We start from the raw sequence: 21,549 nt of genomic DNA, 5'->3' as shown, positions 1-21,549 counted from the left end.
GCCTAAATAGCTTTTTTTCTTCTACAAATGGCTTGCTTTTGATTGTTCCAAATCGTCGCACCTCGTTCAAAGATTAAGCAAAACATGATTTACCTTCTGCTTTTGCTGATCGATCTGCTTCTTTACATATGCGATTATAACCCAACACCAACCATGAACTTACTTAGGTCACAGGGAGTGTGTGTATTGTGTGCAGCTTAGTTACGCAACCGCCTGTGAAGCCGTCTCAAAATGCATACTATCACCCCAAGGGCACTTACACGGCACTGCCGCCACCGTGTGTACCCGATGGACAGAGAGGAAAAAAAAAGCAACGGCAACCCGGAACCTGTCAGCGGCGCAAACCCATGTATTTCAATCGAACCAACCAACCACCTCGAATGGGTTTCAGCGCACAATATTGCCTTGGCTCGTATACTTTCATTTTCCTCACGATCTGTCAGATTCCGATGGTTCGGTCGCTCGGTGGTCAGCGGTGAATGTCAAAACTACATTCAAGCGCCATCAGATTCAACCCTTCATGTGCCGTCGGGCTGATCTTTGTACGTGCGGCAGAAACGTAGAATTTCGTAAATTTGTATCGAGTATTATTGTACTCTTATGTTTTGAAAGTTTAGTAATAATTTCCCCAGTTAGATAATAATCAAAAATATAATATAATATAATCAATGCTAAATGAATTTTAAAAATAGTTTGTGATTCACTTAAATTCAAACTAAAAAGTTTTTTATCATTCAGATCATTAGACGAATAGCACATAAATCAGTACAACAACAGCTGCCATCATTATACCAAGGGTTGTACTATTCTAACGCTGTCAATTTACGTTAGATTTATGTGGAGATTGGAGATTGCCCCAAAGTTCATTGAAGTTTTAATGTAAGCATTAAACGATAAAATGCTAGTTTTAGTTGAATTTTTAACAGATTAAATTCAAATTCAATTGCTAATTTCTGGGACGCATAGCATACTGAAAGCGTTTCCAGTTGAATGCTCCAAAGTACTGCTATTTTGTAAGATAAATAGTAAAAAAATTTAACACATGTCGCAAAGATTGACACAACGAAGAGGTTTAAGAAAAAAATAGCTTTAACCTTTGTACATGTAAAAAGAAAAAACAAAAATATAGGTAAATTGTGGTTTGTTTGTTTGGATTATGAAGACTTTAACTTCATTCGTCTCTAGTGTAACTTATGAGACAAACCGGTGATTATGCATTCTGTTTCAACAATTTCGTCCCAAATGTTGTTTTCGTAAGGACGGCGAGGAGGATCAAACTCGTCCATAGGTAATAGACCTAACCTTATAGATTAAAATGTGTATCAATTGGATCTATGTTCAAAAATAGATCGATATACAGCGTTATAAGTGCATACACAGCACATAGCATATAATCTAAGCAATTGCCCACCAGCTCATTGCTTTAAACATGGAGCCACTTGTTGTATGACCCGAGACACACTGCAAAACTCACACTAAAGATGCTCATAAATCAAAATAAATTAAATTACAGTCTGGTGAGAACGTTCTGTTGATCACCTGTCGGAACCGGCGGTCTGGCGGCTAATGCACATTAAACATAAAGGTCTCAAGGCATGTGAAAAATATACAGTAGAATATATCTTTTCAATTCACAACCAACCATTCAAGGGTTCACTCAGTCACCGGGTTGAACAACTACCAACTCATACCAATGCTTCACACGAAGGTTTTTGAGTGTGTTACTTTGATGATTTGAATCGCGTAAACAACTCTTGTTCTAAAGCAGTCATCTAGTCCATGGACCTGAGAGACTTAGGCTAACGATGAAACTGGCTTTAAAATGTCAAAATACCAAAACCTGATCGACGACTATCGCACGAATCGGTGGCGATGATCGTTCTTCTGTTCGCATCTTTCCACACAAACCACAGACCTGATCTCAACACGTTGAGGGCAAGGCCGATGAAAAGAACGTTTACAGGATCGTATTTCTTATCCCATTTAGGTTGTGTGCTCAAACAACCCACAACCCAATTCATCATTCTTTTACATGTTGGCTCTAAATCATACAACGCAAAAACTCGCACAGACCTGCGCAGCTAATCGGCGCTAATGACAAAAGATCTGAGATTATCTAGCACCACGTGCGACCTCCTGCTGATTCATGGGGATTTTGCACACAGTAGTAGCAGCAGCATCCGCACACTATTTGGTGCGGTGCAACAGATGGATGTCCTTTGACACTGCATGGTTATGTAAAGGGGATAAGCCGGCATTTCGTGGCGTTACTCACCTGCGTGCGTTTAAATTCATCGATGGCTCGCAATGCCGAGTCGGTCAGTTTGACGAAAATCAACTCCTTGTTCTCATCGTTTAGGCTGCCTTGCTGTGACAATCCGTAGCTCCCAGCACACAGAGCAGCCATCTTGGCAACTGGGGGTGCTGCGCTCTACCCAACTGATAACCAGATGGATCCAATGGTGTTGGTGGTAATGGCACAGGGCACAGGTGTGCGTTGAAGATTAGGGATGTGCGACCTAGGGTTCGCTCGTGCCAGCGGGAACCTTCCTTCTGCGTCTTGCAGTCCAATGCTGCAGCCAGCCAACAATGATTGCACTACCGCTTGACAACCTTGCAGCAGCAGCAGCAGTAACAGCACCAGACAGGCAGACAGGAGGCCGTGAAAGAGAACGGCAAACGCGTATGTGTTTGTGGTGGTTTCGTGTGTGTATGTGTGTGTGTGTGTATATATATAGAGTGAGCAATGCAAGGTAGCAGCAATCACTGTTGTGTTGCTGTTGTTGTTGCAAAACAACCACCGTTTATTTCGATCGGCCAAACCTTCAGTCTCTTCCACTTTCGACGGTTGGAGCCACGACCACCACCAACAACAACAATGGTAGTAGCTTCTCACAACTACACACTGAACACTACACGGCACAGCACTGCAGTCACGCTGTGTGTTATTACTTCGCAGCGGAATCTGCTGCTGGTAGTGGAACCGTCGCGAAGGCAACACCAAAGGCTACGTGACAGCACACCAGTACACGGATTCTGGGACTGTTGATCTTTCGTTGTGTGTTGATCACTGGACACTTCTTTTCACTTTCTTCTGCTTCTTTGACACACGCTCGATGTTGCTTTGCCAACAATCACTTGCACATTGGGGCCGTTTTGATACAGCCCGTGGCATTCGCAATATTGCGCCTCCGTTTCGTCGTTATTTAGATCAATTTTACTGGGCCACCTTCAGCTGGTACGTAAGCAGCAACAGCAGGAGCAGTGGTGCCGTACTTCGGTGGCTCTGTATTTCTTTCGCTGCGTACACACTTGCCGATCACCCAGCAGTACACACGAACACACACGCAAACAGCACTCTTGCCGTTGGAGCTTCCACCGATTTTGCCACGTTAAATTTTCAATGAAATATTTCTTCTTTTTATCTTTCCTTCTCCGTTTGACTCACTGTATCTCGCTCTCACTCACACACCAGCGCACGCATACACACTGGCTGACAGCCGCTTGACAGTGCAACAGCTCAGCTGCTCTCATTCACTCACTCGCGGGGTCGACCGGAGAGCACGCAAAAAGCACACCGCTGCCGCCGCTCTCGTCTGTGCACGCACGCTCCCGGACCGTACGCACACAATCCCACACAGGCAGCACGCGCAGCGCGCACACATACGCACACACTTGTAGCGAAGCGCGTGCGCGCACCTACTCCTTCTTGTTCGCACACACACGCTACCTTTTCCACTCACTCCCGTTCTCTCTCGTTCTCTCGTGGCAAATACGAAAGCTGCACGGCGAAGGAGGCAAAAACAAGTTGATCTGAGGAGATCAACTAACGGACACACGAACGGAAAACTTCTTTTTCGACGGATGTACCGATTACCGATACCGACGACTAAATATATAATTCACGGTGCCAAAAAATATGCACACTTTTTATCTCTCTGTTCTAATATCTTCTTCAGAACCGCGCCGCACAACTTTACACCAGCGAACGGACGACGCACATTCAAACACTGGCACTAACTGGCAACAACCACCACCAACTCCGACGACGACGACGATTGCGGGCTCGGGCAGGCAATCCACACACTGAATGCACTACGAATCCGGTTTTCCTCCTTCCTACGAACAGAAAAAAAACAGACAACACACACCATTGCCTCCTGTGATCAATCCCGTTAAGGTAAAGTGGAAGGGGGTGGATAAGAGGGGGAATTAGGGGGGGGGGTGGAATTCTTACTGTACTGTCCCTCTTCCCCCACCCCCGGCTATATTGTGTTCCACCATAAATGTTTCGCAATACCGATCCAGCAGCTAATGGATCCACGAGATTGAGGTTGAATTCTTATGTGCACAGCTATTTTCTCTTAAACCATTTGACCACTTTCTCTCCTTGGTTTTCGTTTCGCGATTCAACTGTCTCGAGCCGTGTGTCGGTTCAATATGTTGCAATTGCAACACCGTGTGCTAAGTGTGTATGTGCGTGCAAAAGTTTTTGCTTCGATGGGACACTATGCACATGGGTGCACGGCCTCTGTTCGAGATACACATATGTTGCTATGGCAAAATGGAAAGGGCTTCTTCTTCGAGGCTGTGCCTGTCGAGATGGTGACCAGTTCGAAAGAAACACGTTTTAGTTCACACGTGCAAGCAATTATTTTGGGTAATAATTTTCTTATCTCTTCGTTTTTCTTTTTTCTTGTCACTTTGACAGAACATTGTTGCTTCAACACCTTTCTAGAAGATTTTCATCTACGGAAAATCGCACTTTTCACTCCATCAGATCTGCTAACGTTTAAAGTACTATCTTAAATGATTCAATGCCATTATTCCTTCCATATTGTCAGTCCCCACGCCATGCAGAGACCGAGTGCACGAGTTTAAATTTAAAACTTTTGTTTAAGACATCGCAGGAAACTATTTTATTTTAATTTTAATTCTGCACGCAAAACAAAGAAAAAAACCACACACACACACACACACACACATCTCACCTTGACCTACTCCGTTTTCGAACGTTGTAGAATAATATACCGGCGTACGTTTTCTCGTGCCAGTGTTTCTTGAAAGGGGCGTTTAGATTACCCATATGATCTTGAGTTATTTACCGTCTACATTATTGCACTAAACGCCCTGATCCACAAACCAATACACTGCAAAGAAAGAACAGCCAGTTCCGACATGATCAATCCAAAACGGCTGACTGGGAAATGCATTTTCCGTTCCGAAGTTCAAGTCAATATTTTCCTTCTTTGTTGATCGAAGCAACCCGCTCAGCAGTCCTGGCGTGCAGCGGTATGTGGAAACGGTTACGTCGCAACAAACACAACGTCCGACTGCTTCTCTCACACATGGCTGCGACCGTTTTGCATTTTGCCACACACAAATGCACATCATACACACGGGGAAAAAAGGGGAGAGACTTTTAAACACTTCTTTTGCTTCTTCAGCTAACTAGCTTTGATAAGTACGGTGGATAGTCAAGTCTTTCTTTCCCTTCGTACAGCCTTGAGCCCAAAAAAGCATTGCGATGCCATCATGTGTATGTATGATTAGGGGTCAGCCTTAATGTTCACGCACACATCCTTGGGCACATGTTGTCAGAGCGCGTGTAAGTGAACCTCTTCTACCCATATGGGTGAAATAGATTTACCTTTTCTTTTATATCTTTCCTTCAATCTTTGTGTCCGCCGGGGCCAAGTAAGAATAGAATCGGGTTCCGATGGTACCGACCGAAAGACAGAATACGGCAAATACAAAAAAAAAAATGTAACCTGCAGGTCACACTGATTGGATGGTGCCTGTACACACACGCACACCGTGCCGCTCTGCACAACTACAGACGCGTGTTCCTGCACACATGTTGAGCTCGCATATTTGCGCATTCGTCCAAATGCAAGAAGGGAAAAATACGCCGATCCATACGAACTAAACACACCAACGGACCGAAACGACGACGACGACCACCAAAGACTACTACGACGGCGGCGACGACGACGCAACGATAGCACAGCGCTACTTGGTTGGACACGCACGCACACGACATTATGTAGGGAGAGAGACAAAAAAAAAAAGCGAATCGAAAAAAACTCTCGCCTGTTGTCCGACCAGTTGGAGACAAGGAAACACTAGACGAATTGGGACGACTCATGCACATTTCGATACCTGCCGGATTTCCTCGCTTCTCCATGCCATACACCCGTAATGTGTGTGTGTGTGTGATCCCTGTCTGCCACGAAAACCCTTCACTGTCTAGCCTTACCACCCATCCTCCCCCCACCTCTCTTCCACCATCAGCACCAGCACAGATCGTGATCGCTCTGTGGCCATCTCTCCCTCTCTTTGTCACTCTTACATCACAATGGCCTCACGGCGGTCCTGTCCCCTACTCGTCCAACTGCCAAAATCTGCTGCAATCGAAGGGCCAATGGCAGCGGAACGTGAACCGAAGTCGCGTACGCTGCACTACTTCGCTGTGTTTGCTGCAGCGGACACCCTTTGTCCATCGGGCCATAACTGTCGCCGCAGCCAACAGCAGCCTGTTGAAGGATGTGTAAATCTTTTATCCGTCAGCCCTCACGCACCGAAATGGGGGAGGAGGACGTTGCCAGCTTGAAGTTGGCACACGACAAACTCACGGTGAAGGTGGGGAAGATGGATGGCAGCAGGAACAATAATGCACTAGCCCTTCTTCCTGATAAGGTTTTGTGTAATGGATTTTCACGCTCTGGTCTGGTTCACTGCTTTCGCTCACTCGAATCCCACTCGTCTCACACAATGAGGCCACACACACTTTCTCGTTTGCTGGTGGTGACGACGACGACGACGACCACGAAAAAGGTGAGAGCGATCTTGCCACTGCCGTGTCCAAAATCTAGTCTACCTACTATTGCAACCTTTCTGGCACGATTTTTGCTTACCAAAGCGAAGCTGCCTGTTGCGGAAATATGTTCCGCTTCCGCTGCCCAGGCGGGGACCACAAGTCAGCCAAGAAAGCGATACGTTTTACGGCTCCGCAGATGACTAAAGATGGAAGAAATGTACTTGTGAACTATCTAAAACTTCCTGCCAAATGCTTTTGAAATCAACCTTTTCTGACACCTTGTCACAATCGCGATTACAGTGCCGAACACAAAACGCGCACACGTGCAGCTGTCACGCTGTGTCATGTACGGGTGCAGGGAGAGACGATAAATGCTCTCAAAACGCCCGATTTTTACCGTTTAACCAGCTTGAAATGTTAAATACAGGTAATCTTAGTTTTAGATTATGAATGTACGCGAAAGTATGATGAGAAATAGTGCTTTGAGGCACAAATTCAAGGGCTACATCGAGCAAGCGCTACATACTTGTTGTATTTTGTCCCCACCTGTATTAATACAGCCGCCACAACAAACGCGCCAATGTGTGCGTGTAGCGAAATGTCACATTTGACATGTTCGCTCACGTCGGTTCAAACAGATAATGCATCGTTATTTCGCCTGGCGCCTGGTACCAATTAACGATCGAGAAGTAGCTTTTTGTGATTTTATTTGATCGTTTCAGCTGTTCACTGTTTGGAAGCATTTCTCCCGGTTGCTGTTGGTTTATGAGCCACAATACAACGCGTCAAACATTTGCTGGAATGCACTTGTCGATGATTAGTTTAATGGTGCTGTGGGCATTAATTGTTTGTCATCGTGAGTTCTACTTATAATATTGAATCGTTCATTCTGCATTGCCAGCCCAATCCGCTGGTCGTAGTGAAATTGTACGATTTTGGTAAATTAATTTATTTTGCTTCATATGCGTCGACAGGTCGTTGCTAGAACGTATTGAACCTGTTCCTGTACCATGCACGCGATAAATCCTTCAGCAATATTGATTTGCCTCTGCTGGTTTAGTTTAGTTCTGTGGGTTGTCTTAGGGAGTTCTACTCAATTAATAGCTACTAGAAGATAGTCTGCTCCACCAAAATATTCAATAAAATTGAAGAAAATATGTTTGTTGCCCTTCTCCTATCTGCCAGCCCTTTTTATTACCTGATTTCAAATGCAAACCGTAAATTATGAGCAACACGTGTGGAATAAATGACTCCCATATGATTTGTATGAAGGAAAATGGAAAATGAAAGGGCAATATGCTAACTGCTCTCGATATCCATCAAACAACAGGAGGTTGATAGTCTTAGGCTCCTTTTCGTACTAACCGTCCCAGCAGATGTTGTTAACGAAAAAAAGGTCACTTAGGTTTTCGCCTTTTTCAAGCGCTGTCTCGCTTGTGCCTTCGTGTAACGATTCCGTTCGTGACGTTGCTCTCCCGACGGTGGTGATGCATCCTCAGCTTCTTTAGGCTTTTGAAAATCTAAAATCGAAAGAAAAAAAAACACGGTGGCAGTTAATGGTGTAATGGTTCCCAACAGAGCAAATACCTTCTAACAAATCGATGGGCGGGTCAAGCAATCCTTTCCTTTGCAGCTTTTTGTAGTACCACAGTAATTTTGCTATTCCGAATCCCACGCTAGTGATCACCATTATGATGAATACCATCAACGAAGTGTACTGGAAAAGTAACCGAAAAGTGGATTCATACTTGTTTGCTGCTGAAAATCACCTTACATACCTTGATGGTTGGTTTTTCCGTCAGTAACATATCGGCCAACACGATACACAAACCAACGGCACAGCCAATAGCGCTACCAATGAAGGGAGACCGCTTCTCCTTTTCACGCTCAGCATTGCTAACCGTGGCGGCTTTCCGGGCAGCCTGAATGATACCCATATCCTGGGGCTGAAGCTGCAGCGCTTTGCCGTACGAAAGCAGAGCCATGTCGTACTGACCCACGCCCATGCTTACTTCCGCCTTCCGGAAGTAGCCTTTCGCCCAGGTCGGGTTCAACGCGATCGCCCTGTCGGCGTCTTCATTTGCGTAGTAGTATTGCTGCATCTTGCAGAACGCTAACGACCGATTGCTGTACAGAATTGGATCGGCCGGGCTAAGCTTGATGGCATGGGTGTAGTGCAGGACCGCCTCGGTAAAGTTGCCGGCTTTCACACATCGATTGCCCTCCGCTTTCAGTTCGTCCGCCGTTAGATTGAGGTTGCTTTTGCCTGTCTCTTTTTCCGATGGCACCGATTTTTCGTTGGTCATTTTGGGCTGCGCCTAGCGAGAACAAAACATTCATGCAACAGCCAACAACTCCAAAGCCATCCCAGTCCGTGTCGGAGTCAAACTTACCATCGTGCTTCATGAATTAAAGAGACCACTGGTAAGGAAATGCTGCACACCCTTTTGCCGATTGCTATTTAATGGACGCGCCAGACTAATTTTTTAAACTATCTAAGCAGTAAAACTAGCAATTTGCATGCGACCAGCAAGTCATTCTAGTAGAACCCTTTACCGTTCTTAGCGAAAATCGACAGCAATGTTTTTGTTGATCAGTTTCCGTGTGTGCGTGTGTCAAAACGTCAGCCTGGCAGACTGATCGGCGCGGATGATTTTGACAAGTGTTTCGTTCAATGTGGGTTTTTGCCCTGCCAACAGATAGTACAGAGAGCGCTCAATGTACGTAGTTGTGGAGGATGTGTCGTCCCTGGTAACAAAATTGTAATGCTTTCTCGCTCTATCTAAGTAACAGGTAAACCCAGCAAAGCGAGAAAGGATGGTGATTTTATCACCGGGGATGGCACTGTTGGATGAGTCTCTTTTCTCCTTTTATCATCTACGGCAGGTGATATTCTCATTGAACATCAGCTGTTGCTACGAGTACCTCATGGAAAAACAATATACGTGGAAACTGAAGCCTAAACATGTTTTTTTTTTCTGCGCCCAAGGATATCCATCCATTCTCCTGCTTTCTTCCCACAGTGCCAAATACTTTATTTTTGCCATCACTTTACATCTAGTTAGCCATTATCATTCACCGCTTACTCACGATGCGTCCTCCTTCAGAAAAGGGGTCTAGAAAAGTTGTGGTCAAAAATGCTTTATGATGCGATTTGGGTCCCGGCAGATACCTCCCCTATACATTCGTCATCGTCCGTATCGCTGGAAGAGCTTAGGTCATCCGGACTCAGCCACAACGAATTTGCTGCACTCTTCTTCTTCTGTACCGCACTACTCTTCGCATCGGGTTGTTTCCGCTTCCGGGAGGTTGCGGGCTGTGCGCTTGTTGAATTTTTACTGTCTGTAGCTTCCACCGTCGTGGAAAGGATCGGTTCCGGTTCAGTGCCATGTCCCATCTCGAGCGCCATCGCTTTGCTCATACCCTCCTGGATCGCTTCATCGGCCGCCACAATCAGTTCGCTGCGTGCCTGCTCGTACTCGCTGTCGGAAAACTCGTGCTTCGGCTTGGACAGCAGCTTCGATATCTTGCGCTCCGCCTTAATCCGGTCTTTCCCATCGTCCGCTTCCTGCTGCTTTTCCAGATACGCTTTCAGGCGTTTCTCCTCGTTGATGTCGCGCAGCCGACGGCCGCTCAGGTCTCGGCACGCTTCCCGGTTGGTAGTCTTCTCAATCTGTGCACCGATGGCTCGCAGCATCGATCCGAATCCACCCTTACCGCCCACCAACCGGTCCTGGATGCGAACGGGCACATCCGGACGGACAGCGTCACAGTCGAGCGGCACGATGCGTCGTCCATTCTGTGTGCAATAATATTCGGACGGCTGGAGACCCGTCCAGCGCTCGATTGCGAGAGGAATGTTGGCCGAGATTTCACTACCAGCCGCCATTTCCAACACCTCACCACCATATACAATGGAAATCATGCTGATTTTTTGTTAAATTACAGAGTTAAAAGCAATTTGCGTCGAATATTTTCCACTGCTGCGTAGTGCTTTGTTGTTGTTTACACTTTTACGATGACATATGTCAATGATGATGATGGAACGGTGTCTACAACAACGAAGGGAGCGTCCATAAAATACGTAGCGCTAGAATGACATTTTTAGAATATCGTCCAACAGCTAGCGAGTCGTACAACATCGACCCCACTTTGCGTACTATATGGCACGCAGATTTGTGATTAATTATTTTTGGATTCCAACCTACGGGCTTTCCTTTTTCTTTCCTCAAGGGTAGAATGGAATCCTCAACGTTTATCTAATGTAAAATGCAATAGTGTACTGAGCTCTATGTAGGTCCGCTAGACTTAAAACTAAGCTGCGTCGGTGGTTGTGAGAAACATTCGTTGTGTGATAACTTGCTTGCCATACAATTTAAATAAACTAAAAATTTTGCCGATTCTTTAAAATCTTGTTCTGACAAAGCATTGAGCCTACAGCGTTACAGGCCAAACGTTCAGGCCAGGTCACATTTGTATGCTTCATCCTTTGCACCACAGCTAAAATTTCTTTCGCGTGAATAAGGTTAATAAAAAAACGTGTTTTATAATGTTTTCTTACAGCTAAGTGTTATTATATCGATATAGTGAGGGTGGTAAAGAAACGTTGCTGCGGTTGGTAGTTGGTGTGTTTCTCTACGACATAAATTCCCTCCAGAAAGGTTATAACATTTTCACTTCACTTCCTACAGCGTTAACAATACAAATTAGCTGGACCAATCCTTTCATGATGTACATGGAGATTAAAAACAGAAGCACAAAAGACAAGCAAAACCGACGTGGACACCATTATGTGACGTGGACAGCAATATGATTGCAACAGCTTGTGTGGCAATGCCCCAGTTCCAAACGTTTCAATACTCATTTCATCACCAAGTAAGCCAACCAATCCTTTAGCCGGGTCGAAATCATATTATTGCAACAGGGACTGGTCAAAAATATTCACGAATACTTACTAAGAAAAAATATCGTTACAGCTAAATGATACTTCTTGTGGTCTCTTTGCATCTAGCAATTACCCCTAAAGACATGTGTGTGTGTGTGTGTGTGGGAATGGTTTTGTGTGATAACTATATGCCCAAATAATTATTTGTTGTTTTATTTGAATGCTTGTTTGCTTTGCATCGAGATACCGATCGATTCAACTCAACATAACCGTACCGATGCTGCTTTATGCGGAATATATTATCGTTGCACCACAACGGAGGAGGATAACACGGTGGAAGAATAGTAGTAGTGCTGGTGTGCTGGTATGCTGGCCTGGCGCTCTCTTTCTCTCTTTCACTGAAACAATGCATTCTACACACGCATCATATATATGTATGGAGTCGTGAAGTAAGGGGGAAAAAAACAATACTTTTGCTAAACATCCCGTCTCAGCAGTGTGACAGCCCCGCTTTACCAGTGGCTATTGTGATTGGCGGTGGCCGTGTCCCCATGTCGTACGCTCAATCATCGCTCAACTCCACATCGTCTATATTTACATCCTGAATGTACGAAACAAATAGGTTTTACACGCTGTTTTTCCGTTTTATCGTCCTTCCTCCTTTTATCATTACTTACCGAAGTGTCAATATTATCATCCATCAGCGCTTCTATCTCGGACTCGAAGTCTTCGAGAGAGCTTTTCCGTTTTACCTGCGCGGCAGCTGCTACATTGCCAACCGCAGCCGCACCGGCATTTATCGTCGGTGGCACGCTGACGGGCGGTAGCTGCGTAGTGCTGCTGTCAGCAGAGTGGCTGCTGCTTACGACCGTTGGTGGCTCGGGATGTTTTGAAACCGATGGAGCAACCTGAACCGACATGGAGAAAGAGCACGTAGAGATGAGCTGGTAAGCTACACGTAAGTGGGACAGAGGCTGTAACCGCTACTTACACTATCGCCAACGTTTCCATTCGGTAATGATACAACGGCTTCGCTGTTTGCACTTGGATTATAATCAAACTTTCCTTCGTTTTCCGCCAATTTCATCTCTTCAATGGGCGTGCGGTCAATGTTGAGCGGTACCTGAAATGTTTGCCCATCAGAAGGAAAAACGTATTGATAAACACGTGCAACCCACAAACATTGGCGAAACTGGTACGATAATTACTTTGGTAGCGACATTGGCGGGTAGAAGTGTGCTTCGTTCCGGGAGCAGAAATTGTTGTGTTTTGACCGAATCGTAAAATCCCGGGAACAGATTTTCGTACTGCTCCGGATCGGCTAAGCTTTGGCCGGCCTTTTCATTGATTTTGGCCAGCTCCGTACGCCAGATGTCGAGCACGTGTGAAATTTTGCTTGGTAAGTACGTCCTGCAAGGCGAAAAAAGAGAAGGCGAAGGGTTAGTGCGGGAACTGCACGGAACTAATGCCGGTTGCTCCGCTCCGCTTTTACTCACCGAGCAAAGAATGCCGCTTCGGGTATCCGATTGGTTTGAATCAAGATCTCTAGACATTTCTCCAAATCACCGAGCAGAAACATGGACAGGAAGGAGATGTTGAACTTGCCCTGCGTCACACCGTTCTCGCCCAGATTCCGCAGCATGTCCGAGTCGCCTGTAGGCGGAGAATGCGAAAGGAAGGAATGATGAGTGTTAAATGTTGGCAACCGAAACAATCGATACGGGACTCATTGATTCCAACTTGATTACATTTTATGTGCTGTATACTATTAACACCATCGCTTTGTGGGCAGCAAAGCATGCAATATGGTGCTGCGGTGGCAATCTTTTATCACTTATATCTGTCACTAGCATTTTGTGCCGACAATTTATAGCAAACCGATTCCACGACCAATGGAATACAATTACTTTGAAAGCCACCAACCAAGCCCATTGTTTGGGGCACAATTTGATTTGCAATGAAAATTACTGATGCTCCTCTACACATGTGCTTACCCGTGCTGGTTGCCAGCAGCAGGAGTCCACCGTAATCGTTTGCGTTCGTCAGACACTCCTTCACGAGCTCGAACTTGTTCTTGCTGGTGGCGATGCTCGCGAGCTGGCTCCACTTCTGCGGGCTGTCGGACTCGCGGGCCAGCAGCAGCGCCGTATCCAGATCGCCTATCTTCAGTGCCAGCTCGAAACGGTGCTCCGGATCGATCGAAACCTGCAGTGCCTGTTGACGGAAGCCTTGCATCTCCAGGAAGTGGGCCACCCGGGTGCGGTGCTCCTTCGGGATGGTTGGCAGTACACGATCGGCCGTTTCAAAGTCGCGCCGCATGACGGCTGTCTGGTATTCGAGCACGGACAGCAACAGTGCGAAGCTGGTCACGTTCAGCTCTTTGTCGCCCAGATATAGCCTACGGGAAGGAGGGATTCGTAAATGCAACGTTAATGTTGGTGTTTATCAAATCGCCAAGCAATTTGTTCCGCGTGTATCAGTTACCTGTTGTCTTTCGGCACGTAGCCAAGCAGATACATGGTTCGATCGAGATGGGAAACGGTAACGATCTCACCGCCAACATAATAGTTGATACGGTTGACCGAGTTGGTGTAGATGAAACAATCGCCAACCCACAGACCGGTGCGCACCAGTTCGTTCACCTCACCCAAAACCTGGCCAAAAAGAAGAGAGCAATTTGGTTGCTATTATCCATTCCTTTAGCTTCTCCGCTCGGTACGTACATCGAACGCTTCTTCGATACCATCCTCGCTCAGCTGTTGCTTCGTAGCCAGTGCATTTTGAATCATTCCGATGTCCACCTTCAGTATGAAGTACGAATCTTCGGTGGCCAGACACACCAAAGTGCCCGCCTCGTTCCAGAACACATGTCTGTGGTAGGTAATTAAATGGACGTTAAACGTTTTGCATAGTTCGCTTGCAAACAGGGAACCTTACCTCGGCTGCACTTCAATTCGTCTGATCAGCTCCAAATTTTCCCAATCGTAGAACGTTAAGCCGGACGAAGTTTTCACACCCAGTAGCTGTCCTCCAAAGATACCTGCACGAAGGAAGCATAAGAATATGTATATTCACAGCACTGCGAGCACACACTGACGCACAGATGCCTTTACACAACACAAAAACCATGCAAAATAACAGCAAAGAAATGGTCGTGTTTGTAATAAAAGTGGTAAATAGATGAATGTACCTTCTGTGGAACAGAGTTAAATACGGGTTTGTACGGTAGCATTTACAGAGACAGACAGACAAGAGCATTCGCGCAGCGATAAAAGGAAAAAGGGGGAAGAATAGAAGAACACAGCCACTTTAGCACCAGACAAGCGAAGAATCGTAACATTTGCTCTTTACTCTCTTTAAGTTAATCTATTAGGTTTTTTCGACCATCTTTCTCCGGCAACCTACCTTCTGCACCGTAGTCCGGGGTGAAGCTTTTGCGTTCCTTGAAGTTACGGAACAGCTTCACCGTGCCGCTCGATTCACGCACCGCATACTCGCTGTTCTCCGATGCCCACACAAACTCTTGCGCGGAACCGAACGCTTTATTGCGGAGGGCCATCGATGTGTAGATGATGTACTCGCCGTCGCCGCACACCACCACGAACCTGTTGTGTTTCGGGGGACAGAAGCAGTTTGGTGAAAGGTTAAATGTAAAAAGTACTTTTGTTTGCTATTCAGAAGAGTGGACAGAGACAAAGAAACAAAAAATACATTACCTTCCGTTCGGGTTGTGGGCAATTGTTTGGGGATAGATTTCGCATGCACCCATATCCTTCACCGCGACCGGCAGGCGTTCCCCGTCTTTGATTTCCGTTCCTGTGGTGGCGAAGAAGATACAAACGGCGAGCAGAACAAATGGGGTGAGTAAATGGATAATAAATTCAGCGTAATCGATTAAACATCATTCTAGGTGTTGTTAACCGTAAGCTAAGATTTTGGCTTTTGAATTATTCATTCTCTTCATTGGCTTCGAACTGTCCCGGCGCATCGAGGCTGGATAGCACACGATTATGTACGATGCGCTTGTTCTCTGCGGTCCCTTTCAAATATTTTTTTTAAGAGTCAGAGCAACAAGTCTCTATTAGTGTTATTAGCAATAGCAGATCTTGAGTTTGTAGTTACGATAGAAATAGAGCAATTTAATCTTTAAGTAAAAAAACCAAACACCAACACAAAAAAAGGATAGTCAGAAATTAAACCCTCATTGGTGCCGAAAAGAATGAATAGATAATTCGATAATAGAGACTCGTCGGCAATATAGCAACATTTACTTCACGTTAAAACATATTATTGCATGAAGAAAAAACAACCCGAAACCCCGTCTTGATATGCACATTAATCATACTAATGAGATGTGAGTGAGACGTTCATAAAATTGACTTCTTAAATGCACTTGCACTTCCGCTTGGACACAATGGGAATGCTGCCTATTCCAGCATGTTGTGTGGAATGTTTCGAAAAAGGGAAAGCGCAATGTACAGCCAAAACACGGAAAAAGGCATGTTGTTGTGCTGACCTCTCGCGTTCACAGTTCAACCGCCAGTGCTTCGGCGTAAGCCGGTACGAGGGAGTGTAGCAAGGGGAAAGGGTGAAGGTGCATTTAATCATTCTAATGGAAATAAGTTCTTTTTGGGGTGAGAAGAGACATTGCTATAGACGACATATTTCCAGGCGCAATGCCTGATTGTTACTTCCGGTCCCTGTGTACTGGTACGGAGCAGATGTACTGTTTTTTTTTGTTCTCTTCTGTTTACTCCACATCCACATAAACACAAAAGTGCATTATGCAGGTCGCAGTCTTTTATCGTTGCGCCTTTAGCCTCGGAAACTTCGTACGGAAACAATCACATTGCGAAACGTGAAGAAATATATGAGCATTTGCGCACTTACCTTCGGGGAGCGCTTTCAGATTCACTTGCTGCATTTCGGAATGTCTGGCCCACACGATTTTTCCTCCATTCACATCCATCGACATGGCTGGTTCCTCGCGGCCGACCTTTATGATGATGGAACCTTCGTCGTAGCTGTAGGATGAAGCGGGATAGACATTTAGGTGCACATTAGCAAATGCAACGATTTTGATAAGGATTCTATGTGTATGTATGATAATAATTTTAAATCCCATATGTGAAAAAAATCAACAACATACCCCAACGCCACGTTGTTTGTTCCACGCATGCAGGCAATTGTCCACACCCGCTCGAATCCATAATTTAACGATGTCTCCAGCCGGTAGGTGCCCGAATGCCAAATTCGGATCGTTCCATCCTCGGACCCGGTCAGCAGAATCGGCAGCTCCGGATGGAAGTAAACGGCGGAAACGTTCTGCGCGTGGCCCTCCAGCGTTTGGACGCACGTTTTGTTCTGATAGTCCCAAATTTTGACCAGCCGATCGTCGGCCCCGGAAATGAGGTACGGTTTATCGCCGCCATGATAGTAGTCCACACAGTTCACACCCTTTTCGTGGCCCTCGAGCGTGAAATTTGGCACGTTCGATCCGAGCTGCCACACTTTCACCGTACGGTCGAGCGATGCACTGGCGAATGTGTTGTTGTCCTTCGGATTAAACACGACCTGCATCACGTAGTGTGTGTGTCCCTCGAAGACGCGCTGTACTGCCCACATCTTCTCCCAGTTCCACAGCTTCACCAGCATGTCATCTGTAACGGGGGAAACCGAGCAGCCAATGCATTACCAGTTCGCGATAAATTTGCAGCATATGGCACAGGCCCTCACTTACCACTGCACGTGAGAATAAGCGGTTGCGTTGGGTGTACGGCGATGCAGCGGACGTAATCGGTGTGCGCTTCGAAGGAATGCACCTTTTCGAGGGTGTTGTAGTTGAACACGCGTACCTGCATGTCGTCCGAGCCTGTGAGGATCCAGTTCTTGCGTGCCACAAATCGGGCGCAGCGTACCGGTAGATCGCACACCTCGAAATCTTTGACCAGCTGTTGGTTTTCGTAGTTCATCACGTGTACGTGGCCATTGTACAGCGCGCACAGCATCCATGGTTCCGTCGGGTGCAGATCAACCGATTTTACTCGGTCCGACCGCGACGTAAGCCTTCTTTTGATGTCCAACCTTAGCGGCTGTGCGTTGGGAGAAAATGCAAGTGGAATACATTGTTTAGCCGAATGCTTACTTGTTAACAATTAAGTTTATGGAGTTTAAAGCTTGTTAATATAAAACACTAAAAAACAATTTTCTTGTTTTGCTTCAGTGTTTTTTTTATCATTTGTTTATCTGTTTTGAGTTCATTATCATTTCTCCAGTAGGCATGGGCATGTTAAATAGAAAAAACGACAAAATAACCTTTTCCTCATCAACAAAATAATTTAAAAGTATGCGTTCCATGTTAGTACGGGAATTGCCACATATTCAGCCAGCGATGGCTAATAAAAAGTGCCGACGGTGCTTTTATGTATCACCACATCACGTCACTCTACCGTCGCTGCTCTATACTTATGCTGTTTTAAGCCCTTAAGACAACATAGCGAGCAACATAAAGAGTTTGACTCTATAATGACCACGTAATTAAGATTTTACACTGTCACTGCATATTTGTTCGCTTTTCTTCCGCCCAACTACAACTGCAAGTAAGCCAACAGTCCAAACATACACAGAAATATATTTATACTATTATAGAAACAATAGAAAAGAGCACCGAAAAAGAGCACCCTCGAATGACTGTCGGAGGCCAACACATTTCCACATCACTTATCACAATCGACAACAACACATTTCCAGGCCGCCGTTCCGGCAAAAAGTGATGACGAAGTGTACAGCTTTGGGGTCATTTTTTCACTCCAGCTAATTGTATACGGTGAGTGGAATATACAGGCAAAATTTTAGGCTTGTCGGCTTGGATCGACTGCAGCAAGCAGTAGGAAATATTCACATTAATCACACGTAGCAGCATAAATCGCCACTGCAATCTTCTTCACTTTTTGGAACCATCCATTGCAACCTTTCATTGTGTAAGTCACCGGGTTTGGTCGAATGATATTGGAAGATACACGTACTATGGCCACAAACATTGTTAGCGACTAGCAAACTACATTCATCGGCTCCACAGAAGCTTACTAACCATTTTGCAACGATTGTACTAAGTTCACGAACAGTTTAACACAATATTTTCAACAAAATTCAGCACCAACATGAAAACACAGTTTCGACGTGGCTAGGTATGATGACATCTGGGAATGACATTACAACGAATGACGATTTGACATATGTCAGGGAGGAGATTTGCCAGTCTTTTGACCAAATTGCAGTCCCACAGTGCGAAATGGTCAGAATGTGTGGTTTATTTGTCCATAGTTGTTCATTTTCCTTGCGTTTGGCTCCGCCCACTTTTTGTTCGAACACTGGCTCGAAGTTCGAAATTAGTTTGAATTTGAATGCCTAACGGAAGAAAAGCTCGTTGAATGGAGCACTAAATGTAGTATAATTTGTTAATTGGTGATGGGCTGAGCGTGTACGTGACTTTGAAGGTGTAGAATTGCAAATTAATTGTTAAATAAATTTGATTTTAAAATTTGCGAGAACTTTTTTGCTGTCTATAGGTCTAATTTTCTCAATTACATGGCATGATGGTTACTATTCAACCTACCAAACTGATCCTTGAGAATGTAAGGTATATTGTAATCCATCATCATACAACCTAAAAAAATTGAATAAAACTATGATTAAAAGGGAAGTATAGTTTTGGGCGTCTCGACACCATTAGGAGTTTATAGCCGGCCCTTTCTAGCTTTCTTGGCGGGCGAGACTCGGCATTCAGCCTTATCGTGTAAAAACTGGCACCGCAATCCATTCGAATACCGGACTGTCCCAACACTTAGAGTAGTATACCGTTGAGTGAAAAATGATTTATAGTCACGATGGGTTGCTAATTATTTAATACGCTTTTCAGATAAAAATTTATTATATCTACTGCAATTGGGACAACGCGTCTGAACGGCATACCTGTAATAATGTTACACTGTGGGATGGCTTAGAAGCTGTCCGAATACGTATCGATTGTCACGATGGGTGGTACTGACATTGGCAATACCCGTAACTGACGTGAAATTCGCTTTCGTTAGAAGACTTCAGGCAAATAACAAGACATTACGGAGAGCGGTTATTTGATATCCTGCACGCTGCTTTTTCTTTTGCAAACCACTCAACCCGTGGCTGTCAGCTAAGATTCGTGGAGACATGGGACCGGTTAGTGAGGTGGGTCGAGGCAGCATGGGAATCGAAATGTTCTCGTGTGTCCTCATTTCATAAACCGAACGGTGGACCTCGACCCCGAGGTGTCTCCTGTTCGAGACTCTGTCACTGTCAGCCCGCTCCAGTTAGCCGCCGTTGACAACCGACAGCTAGCACTGGAGTTAAATCTTATGTGCATTCTAATACTTCTTGCTTTATCTCGTTTGAGCAAAGTATCTTATGCGTCCTATGCCATTTTCAAATAATTAGCTACACTCATATCTGTTCTACAGTACTTATTGCACTTCATCGTAGAGCAAGTGAGGAAGCAAAAAACGCATAATTTATTAAATCACAATTCGGACAGTAAATGAACGGATGAAAAGACGCGTTAAATATATGTTCCTATGCACCTACTGCTGAGCACCGTATGCTCCCAAAACGGAGGTACAGGCTGGCTGTATCGCTTGTGGCATCAATATCATATTTGTTCCCTCTTTTTTGCTGTTGCTTTGCTGTTCCCGGTGCAAAAATGAAACGTTGACAGGCGACGTGGCTTGAAAAGATTCTACACAGCATTTGAGAGATTTTTGCTTAATTGTATCTTTTACTGTTCATTCTGTGCGTCCTCTTTGTGTATTGCATGCGTGGCAGCAGCATACGGGCGACGATAAGCGCCCCATTCAAGGAGACCTCAGACGATCAAAACCTTGGCCATATGATGACCCAGCGGGAGCAACGTCCAGCGTATGGTGGATGCAATGCAACACTGCAGGTGGCTGCCTATATGGTGGCTGCCACCTTCCGTCGTGGTTGATCTATACGAGTGACATGGTGATCCGTTTGGGTCCCGAACGCTTTGCTGCCATCGATCAACCAATGAAAAGCTTTTAATATCTTGAAATTAATAATTAGTATAAGTTAAGTTCATTATCTGTCCTTTCGTCAGGCTTTCACTCGGTGAAACTTATTCATTCGCATTTTTTTATAATTTAAAAACGTTTATTTTTCCGCTTTATTCCTGAACTTCATAACCAAAAAAAAACGCAAAAAGCAACGCGAACGAGAAACGCTCAGTTTCTTAATTCAAACAGCGCGAAGCACTCGACATTTTCCGGCCACCGTCCGTAATTTAGTGTCACTTTAATGAAATTTATCGCCATTTTACCGTTAAAGTATCGACCATTGCCGTTGTTTCTTGCGCCAAACAGCATGCTTCTGAATGCATCGTTGCCATAGGCGCTAGAAGAAAAAAAAAACGTAACAAGAACGAAGAAAGATGGGACACTTAACGTCTTTCCTTCCGCTGAAAGACGCTCAAACTGTACTACGCGCCCTCTATATCCCCGCACGGCGGAAGGCGGCTCAGTTTTGTAAGGTGGCGGAGAACGGCGAGTGAAAAATATAGACTCACGCCCGATTTTGTTGGAACTTTTCCAATTAACCAGCTTGTTAAAAGCCGCCACAGAGCAACTTCCGGCTAAGGGCACGCCGGAAGGTCCTACAAGACTGAACGTAAAAAAACAAAAATCCCGAAAAGAACGAAGGTGTCTTCGAACTTCGAAATGACTGCAAGAGGCACAGGGCCGCTTTTCACGAGCTGTGAGCAAGCAGCATGCTAGCAGCGTGTCTGTTTCGGTTGTTT

At 45.3% G+C, this 21,549-nt stretch overlaps 4 protein-coding genes across 13 annotated transcripts in view; all 4 read right to left on the bottom strand.

Moving 5' to 3' along the window:
* LOC118512331 (RNA polymerase II elongation factor Ell) overlaps window positions 1-7,094 on the bottom strand; it is a 31,241-nt gene extending 24,147 nt beyond the window's left edge. For 3 of the 9 annotated variants that reach the window (XM_036056613.1, XM_036056611.1, XM_036056614.1), the window contains exon 1: window positions 2,276-4,120. In XM_036056613.1, the coding sequence (XP_035912506.1) occupies window positions 2,276-2,407 (132 nt within the window). In that variant the 5' untranslated portion in view covers window positions 2,408-4,120. Of the gene's footprint in view, window positions 1-2,275; window positions 4,121-4,991; window positions 5,012-5,650; window positions 5,955-6,352; window positions 6,510-6,635; window positions 6,655-6,917 lie in introns of those variants that run through there. The other 6 variants (XM_036056606.1, XM_036056612.1, XM_036056609.1 and 3 more) reach the window with 6 other exon arrangements.
* A 654-nt stretch (window positions 7,095-7,748) lies between these two features.
* Window positions 7,749-9,486, bottom strand: LOC118512334 (U-box domain-containing protein 70-like). The gene is made up of 4 exons (XM_036056616.1): window positions 9,214-9,486; window positions 8,599-9,138; window positions 8,408-8,537; window positions 7,749-8,340 (listed from the first exon to the last, which is right to left on the bottom strand). The coding sequence occupies exons 1-4, from the start codon at window positions 9,214-9,216 to the stop codon at window positions 8,222-8,224; spliced, it is 792 nt and encodes a 263-aa protein (XP_035912509.1). The 5' UTR covers window positions 9,217-9,486; the 3' UTR covers window positions 7,749-8,221.
* Window positions 9,487-9,786: 300 nt separating this feature from the next.
* LOC118512333 (replication stress response regulator SDE2) lies at window positions 9,787-10,868 on the bottom strand. Its single transcript, XM_036056615.1, has one exon. The coding sequence runs from the start codon at window positions 10,743-10,745 to the stop codon at window positions 9,963-9,965; it is 783 nt and encodes a 260-aa protein (XP_035912508.1). The 5' UTR covers window positions 10,746-10,868; the 3' UTR covers window positions 9,787-9,962.
* A 494-nt stretch (window positions 10,869-11,362) lies between these two features.
* LOC118512330 (coatomer subunit beta') lies at window positions 11,363-18,923 on the bottom strand. Of its 2 annotated transcripts, none has more exons than XM_036056605.1 (15): window positions 18,796-18,923; window positions 17,446-17,797; window positions 16,855-17,365; window positions 16,596-16,729; window positions 15,422-15,521; window positions 15,111-15,310; window positions 14,643-14,745; window positions 14,429-14,576; window positions 14,190-14,359; window positions 13,700-14,103; window positions 13,202-13,358; window positions 12,914-13,115; window positions 12,697-12,828; window positions 12,383-12,613; window positions 11,363-12,306 (listed from the first exon to the last, which is right to left on the bottom strand). In XM_036056605.1, the coding sequence occupies exons 1-15, from the start codon at window positions 18,796-18,798 to the stop codon at window positions 12,268-12,270; spliced, it is 2,886 nt and encodes a 961-aa protein (XP_035912498.1). In that variant the 5' UTR covers window positions 18,799-18,923; the 3' UTR covers window positions 11,363-12,267. The 2 variants fall into 2 exon arrangements, with proteins under 2 accessions (XP_035912498.1, XP_035912497.1); XM_036056604.1 differs by lacking the exon at window positions 18,796-18,923 and adding an exon at window positions 18,731-18,760.
* Window positions 18,924-21,549: the final 2,626 nt, after the last annotated feature.

The sequence above is a fragment of the Anopheles stephensi genome, chromosome 3 (genome assembly GCF_013141755.1).
Source record: "Anopheles stephensi strain Indian chromosome 3, UCI_ANSTEP_V1.0, whole genome shotgun sequence".
NCBI classification, from domain to species: Eukaryota; Metazoa; Arthropoda; class Insecta; order Diptera; family Culicidae; genus Anopheles; species Anopheles stephensi.
The sequence above is the reverse complement of the archived record's forward strand: the minus strand, read 5'-3'. Positions and strand labels throughout refer to the sequence as shown.